Below are 7,500 nucleotides of genomic sequence, written 5' to 3' on the forward strand. Positions count from 1 at the left end.
GCAACGATTCAAATGAAACGTTAGGGAGTTCAAATATGACGACGGATACGGCAACGACAACGCCACAAAACAATAGCATTCGCTTAAACAGGAAAAAATGTTGTGCTGCACTTGTTGCAAGAACAACATGAAATCACCAAATTTAGAGTTTTGACGAAAACGTCAGCATAGAGATATGAGCCTCTTATTCTGTATTTTTACTCTGGGACCGCTCATACCAACCCAATTTATTTTTAGCATACTTCGCCCACGTTGTGCAACGAAACGAGATGGAATAATCGCGAAAGACTTTGAGATTATTTTGAGGTGACGTTTTCGCGGACGTCGCCGTGGTAAATCGTGGTCTCCACCATTCCTGGCAGAAGGCAACCAGTAGGCTGTATATAAAATTCCTCCCTATGGGATCTCCGAAGCACAGTGGTCAGGGCACAATATTTGAACCCGGTTTGATCTGCATGCAAAATCCAATGCCCTGTTTACCGGATCCTACAGATCGAGTGCCTATGAATTGTTTTTTACCCCAGGGGGACCGACTGGATGACTTCCGCTCAGGTTGTTGAAACGTCGATCAAATGGGACCTTTAGATCGGAGGACGAGGACGACTACGAGTACGAGTTTTCCGTACTGAGCATGCGCATAAGGTTTGGAGGCCGACATTTTTCAAAGTGCGCGTGCTCAAATCGGAAAACTCGAAGTCGTAGTCGTACTCGTCCTCCGATCTAAAGGTCCCTATTGTCCCCAACAACAGTCCTTCTCAGGACTTCTCTCTCTCTGGCGGGCAATGTCACTTCACGAAGTTAAAAATTAGATCATTAGATTGATTAATTTAATGTTCTAAGATTCACCCGGAGTTAGGGGTGCCACGTGATGATACAGCCGCTTATTGAAAAGTTGTTAGGAAGATATCGTCTTGCATTTTTAGCTATGTTTTTTATCTCCTCTAATAGAGCAATTTTTCTGCGAATTCTCGCCCTAGAGGCTTGCTCCTGGTAGATGAAGATGCCTAGACTGGTTCATTGCCCTGATTCCCGAGCCACAAAGCACCTGCATTGGTCATATATTTTCTTGACTTCCTTCCGGAAATCACTGTTTAAGAGAATGTGACAGAATGGATTTATCAAGGAGTATGATATCATCATGCATAAGACAATCGTGCCATTCCACTCGAGTGGGTTAAGAACATTGTTGCCATTGGCTGTCGATGTGATGCTGGCCTGAAAATATGGGGAAAGACAAGCTAAAAAAAACAGCATCTCTATTAAAAGAATTCGTGCAGCTCGTAGGTTCCTGCGATAACGCTTTTGCGAGCTCTGTGAAACATCTGCAGGGTTGATGATCGCATCTCTTCGGAGTTTGATTATGATCTTTATGTATGCAACTGCAAATACTGTACTCGGAAGCCACACAAAAGCTACGAAAATGCCAATTGAAAGAGCAAGTGATACCAAGGACCTCTCCAAGAGGGGACCGCATAATTGCCGGTCGCCGTCTTTCTCTTGGACAACAGTGACAAGTGACCATGTATTCAAGCTGTTGGCGAGGCCTCCCAGACACCACGATAGAACTATTAAGTACGTCGCTTGACGGATAGTCATCTGAAACAACAATATGGAAACTACTGAATTCCAGTCAATGGACTGGTATATCTCTCAGCAGATATTAGTGTAGACCTAATGCATAAATGGTGGCCAGAAATGTATTCTTTTGTTTATGTGCTAATCACACTCAGTAGCCTCGCTCTCAAGCAACATTTCTTTTGGATTTTGTCCATGCAAACGAGGCTAGTGAGTCTAATTGGCGCATAAACAAAACTATCGGAATATTTTTTTGGTCGCCATTTATGCATTGGTCTATTCGAGGGCAGATTTCCGCAGATTTCCGCCCGACCCCAATTAGTGTTGAGTGCTTTATTTCGCAATAAAGCCTATATTAGAAGTATATTAAGTCGGAAAAGTTACGGTTAGGTTTAGCTTGGCTTGCACAAATTGTAATTGATTATCCCTGGGAGCCCCAACTCTCAAACGCCCCAGGCAGAAGTAAGTTATGGGAAGAGGCGAGCACGCAGGCGGAAGGAGTGGTAGCCAGGGCAACACGCTGGCCATCGCTGCCGGGAGGTGGAGGGTCGAACGCCCGACGTCCCTTCAAAGTCAAAGCCTCTCGGAGAGGAAATAAAAGGGATAAAACAAGCTTATTTATGCCAAAATGCTAATAATTAAAATTATGCAAATATGGTTCTCCTATAGAACAACAAATGGCATGGAAATTTTCAACTTAAATCTCAAGGGAATAATAAGCATTTGTACAGGATGGCCACCATTGAGAATAGATCATATACACAGGGTCTAGTCCTTACCAGTTTCTTTAGGGGATGAACCACAGCCTTGTGTCTCTCCATGCTCATAAAGAAAAGCGTGTGGATAGAAACTGTCATGGTGGACTCAACAACAATATAGACGCTTCTACAGCCGGCTAAACCCAGCCCGTGTGGCCACTCATCGTATGAAGAATAAACCAGATAAGTCGGTATGAACACAAATATCCGGATTAAATCAGCAACGGCTAGATTAAGGTTGAATAAATTGGCCACATGAGAGATTCTACCTCTCCTAAAAAGAACTGCGAGTAGCAGAAAATTTCCCAAAATTCCAAAAATGAGGACTGTGGAAAGCCATATTACTCTTATCAAATGGTCTGGGTTTTCCTGAGAATTTAACCGGGAGAAGTTTCTGCTGTTCGTGTTGTTGGTGTCGTTTATCTTTAAATCCATTGTCCGCCTGTCTTCCTAATCTAAGTATATTCCTCTCTTCCAAGTATTATAAAACCAGGCAAATGTTTTCGTCCGTAGGAATCAGCACTTAGTCTGCACTTTTTAAAAAAGATATCCACTTCCTTCAGCTCGGTGATCCATCCTTGAAGGAATTATTTGCGCTCAGGGGTATTGGTTGCGCTTGTGATCGTCCGTTGCAATCAGCACTACTTGAAATGTGACTTTTGACTTTGTTCTCAAGATTTCTGCCACTTCCTTTTCAAAGTTGCTTGTAATCTGCTTCGCGGGGACTCATAAAGTCGATTATGCACGCACGCCTGTCGCTTTTGATATTAAATGTCACTTAGTTGATCAGTGCGTATTCTTTTTCAGCGACAAGTTCAGCTGGTTTTCAACGTTACTGAGTCATCGGCAGTAACAGTGATTGACGCATGTCTCGTCCATCATCTTTGGGCTTCTTTCAATATAGATGTTAATCGTGCCTCTTTTTTGTTTAGCTACTAGATTCGACTGATTGACAATCACCTTGGTTAGATCTCCATCCTGAGAAATATTTGAGTAATGTCAATATCATTGAACTGAATTAATTTCAGAAAGAAAATCTTGAACCCCTTAATCAAGCAGTCCAGATGCTTGTTTTTCTTCCCCACGGTGCTGATTTTTTCTTTCGCACAGCGCTTTTTTTTTAACACGGGCAGCTATTAAGTCTCGAGGAGATTTTCTGACTCATTATATCAGCACAAATGGTTATGTTTTCAAAAACAGCTGGTCAATGTGTTGTGTAGACACAGTTGAGAGATTATTTTTCCATCGAACACTGGGTGTGCCGTAACTATAGCAAGAAACCGAGTTATACAATAAAACTGAGATTCAATGTTTTTAGTTTGCTATTATGTAAACCGTGAAAAAAAATTGAACCGTATGGAATGGATAGGAATATTATATGAACCATAAATCAACTTAACGACCTCAGAATTATTGACTTTGCTTTAAACGAAAACAAATTAATACCGATCTTTTTATTCCTATTTTTCTTGTATGGTGTGTCATGAAAATTCAAAATAGTGAAAGACTCAGAAAGCTGAGAACTTATTGGAAGAGTCTCCACTCTGCTCCGAGGAGAGTAAATATGGTGTGCAGGTGTGAATTCATATTGCGAAACGATCGATATTAGTTACCTTGTTACTTGGCGTAATTTAAACGTGTACATGTAATTACGTTTCTTTAGAAATTTGTCTTTTGCATAGTAAAAAACACGTACAAATCAGTTTACCCTGCGAATGATCTTTATTTACTTCGATGAATCAGTTGCAAACGAATGAAGTTAGTACTGTTCTGTCCTCCCCCAGATCAGAAACAATTAAGCACTCTTCTCAGTAGATCGCGTACCGTTGAATTTTGCATGATTGAGTTTGGAATGTCAGATCTTTTTAGGGCAAGTTCTCATTGCTAGATATAAAAAAAGGAACAATATACAATTAAGAGCTGTTTTGGGTAGCCGGGGGGGTTTCGATGCAAATACACGTGAGATAAAAGAATGACGTATATTTTTTTCAATTCTCCTACGCTTGTATGCCTTGTTGAAGGGCGGAGCTTCAGTCTATTCAGTATGGAAATTTTCGGATTCTTATCGTTTTGTCAAATAAATTCTAGAGAGAAGGCAAGTCAGGATTAATTTTTTAACATATATGTCATATGGTTGAAGCGTTATCACCAAAAGAAATTAACGAAAAGTTTACAAAAGGTCCTTAGTCAAACGGTCATCAATTGAAATCTAATCGTGTTACAGTGAAGCTTTTTGCAGCTCATTTGCCATGATTTATTGAGTTTACTGTAATAAAAAAAAGAGTGTTTGCCAAGGCTCCATAACCACTGACGGAGTTCCAAACACACCATTCATTCTTTTTCGCCTTTCGCTCATTTTAAAACTTGTGAAAACGAAGACAAAATCCGAAAACAGCTTCTCAAACATCATTAATAATTCATACGTTTATATAGTATAAAATGAACCATATATTGAACTGCAGATATGAAATCAAGTGAAGCTAATCATCGCAGTTATGAACGCAAATTTAGCAATTGCTTAGAGAAGCCTGAAAAATTCAGGCTTTCAACGGGGTCTGAACCAGTGAGCTCGCGATACCGGTGCGACGTTCTAACCAACTGAGCTATGAAGCCACTGACGTTGGGAGCTAGTCATTTGTGGGTTCTAATGTTCCCAAGATGAATGAATCGATGATAAAATGATATATGAAATGACTCATATATGAGGCCTTCCAAGGGTTCTTGGCGACAAGCGACATCGCTCCAAATTGCTAAAAATGTAGCGACAATCTTGTTCCAGAACATTGACAGCCGACAGAACCTGACGGACAAAAAGCGACAATTTGCGACAGCGGCAATCCATTTTTAACTTCGACAAAGCGACATCTTTTCACTGTGTTATTTCGACAGCGACATGACCGACCAGGCCAGCATGACTCTAAATCTCAGTTTAGCCTGCAAAGCAGGCGTATTTTTGTTTTGGTATTAAAGAACTATTGGCTGACGTCTTGGATAGCAAGACTAACAGAGACCTGAGGCCAGTCAAAAAAATTGCACTCAGTGAGAAGAGGACAGTATGTGCTTTGAAAATGGCGGCCCATTTTGCACAAGCGTCCGCCTGCCAAAAAACGCCTGCTCAGCAAGCTACTAAATTTTCTCTTCCGTTGGTGTTGCTACATGTATATTTCTTGTGCAAATTAAGATATACACTTTTTTTTTGATAAGAATATATTTTATAAGAATATCAAGGCTGAAATTTGCGAAATTTTAAGAATATTTTAAGAATAAAGCCGAGGATGAGATTTTGAAAAGGATAGATATAATTTTGTGTGTTGAAACATCTGGAAATACAATACAATTTTATGTTTTTAACTTAACCGTATAAAATTATTCCTTTCTCTGAACGGCGAAACTAGCCAACAAAACGAAAAACCCTACACTAGCTATAGCAAAATGTTCAACGCTAATGACAGTTCGATGGACGGTACATGTAATACATATGTACAGTATTCAACACAAAAGACATAAACTAAACCGCAAAACAGTATTATGAAAAATTCTTTCTTTCTTATAATTTAAATAACAAAACCTAGCGAAAGCAGATCTTCTAGATACCGGCCAAACACTTGCAAACACTTATGTCTCTTATTACCTTTTGTGGTACAAAGGTCGACACGTAATCAAGACGTCAGTCACGATTTTCTGAGCCATTATACCATGATCTACAAACACGGCAAGCATATGCATGATTTTTTGGGCCTTTTTATTTTTATTGTAGTCTAGTTTTCTATATTTTGGGAGTGTTTTTAATAAAACAATTATTCCACTCGCGCTTGTTGGATATGACTATCTATCATCTCATATCCAACGCGCGCTCATGGAATAATTGTTAAATAATGCGAGGGCATAATTGTTAATTGATTATAACGTATTTCGATGCCCGTATAAGAAAACTTCCGTGGCTCGTTTCCTCTTATATGATATTACATTATTAATTACAGGACGCAAAATATAAGCACGTTTAGCGAAAATTTGTATTCTAGCGAAAAAGGTCAAAAAGCGACAGCGACAATTGTCTCTAGCCAAATAGTAGCCTCCCACGCAAACGTTCTTACGGGTTCGTCACGCAGGGGAGGAATGATTGCGTGACGAACCCGTAAGAACGTTTGCGTGGGAGGCTAGCCAAATAGGCGACAGCCCACCACATTAGCCGACAAAGCGACATCAGAACCCCCCTTGGAAGGCCTCATATATTGAGCTGCGGATATGAAATCAAATGAAGCTATGATGCTCGCAGTTATGAACGTTGTCCTGCTGTCCTTGAATTTTTTTCCTGAAATTTCCACGCTTCTCTACGCAATAGACCAGTTTCGTATTCTAACGGTTGGACTGGATCTAGCATGAAATGGAGACTAATGCGGGCAAATTTATTTTGGATTTGAAAAGATTTGCCCGCATTAGCCTCCATGTCATGCTAGATCCAGTCCAGCCGTGAGAATTCGAAAATGGTCTCTTGCTAAAACTTGCGTTCATAACTACAAGGATCATAGCTTCTCTTGAATTCATAAGTTAATAAGCCAATTGCCCCCATTCTGGTCACGTGTAAACACCACTTGTTGATTCAACAAATGAATTTCAAACACATGTGGTCACCACAATCAAACACGCGTGTTATGAAATTAATTAATTTCAAACGAGTACAAAATGGCTCTTAATTATGTAATTCTATTCTTCGAAAATACAAGCTGCCTATTTGTTTTTATAATGGTAGAACTCGGAACAGCACTGGCCTCCCAGCTTTTTGGGAGTCCAAATCTGCTCTCTGCAGACTTCATTCCGACACGGCAATGAGTGCTTGCTCACAGCTCTCACATGCTTCTGAGCACCACGTGGTGTAAAAAAAATGTTTGACTTAAAAAGAAATGATTAAAAATTATAATTTCTTTTGTTGGAAAATTTCAAAAACTCACGGGTTGTACTTCATTGGATTTCCAAACGCACGAAAACATTCAAACCACTCGGTCTGCCGTCTGCGGCCTCGTGGTTTCAAATGCTTTCTTGCGTTTGCAAGTCCAATGAAGCACTCACACTCGTTTTTGAAATATTACTTCAAAAATAGAGACGTCTGAAAAATGCAGCGCTAGCGTTTCAGTTCTGCATAGTGTCGACAGGTGAAAAAAATGACGGA

At 40.1% G+C, this 7,500-nt stretch overlaps 1 protein-coding gene across 1 annotated transcript in view; it reads right to left on the reverse strand.

Annotated features, from left to right (window-relative positions):
- The window catches only part of LOC138050722 (prolactin-releasing peptide receptor-like), a 3,270-nt gene extending 137 nt beyond the window's left edge, over positions 1–3,133 (reverse strand). The window contains exons 1-2 of the mRNA XM_068897021.1: positions 2,355–3,133; positions 1–1,596 (exon numbers count right to left, since the gene is read on the reverse strand). The exon at positions 1–1,596 is cut by the window's left edge and continues 137 nt beyond it. Of these exons, the coding sequence (XP_068753122.1) occupies positions 1,015–1,596; positions 2,355–2,768 (996 nt within the window). The 5' untranslated portion in view covers positions 2,769–3,133 and the 3' untranslated portion in view covers positions 1–1,014. The remainder of the gene's footprint in view (positions 1,597–2,354) is intronic.
- Between the last annotated feature and the right edge of the window lie 4,367 nt (positions 3,134–7,500).

Source organism: Montipora capricornis, chromosome 6, assembly GCF_036669925.1.
Source record: "Montipora capricornis isolate CH-2021 chromosome 6, ASM3666992v2, whole genome shotgun sequence".
Classification (NCBI taxonomy): domain Eukaryota; kingdom Metazoa; phylum Cnidaria; class Anthozoa; order Scleractinia; family Acroporidae; genus Montipora; species Montipora capricornis.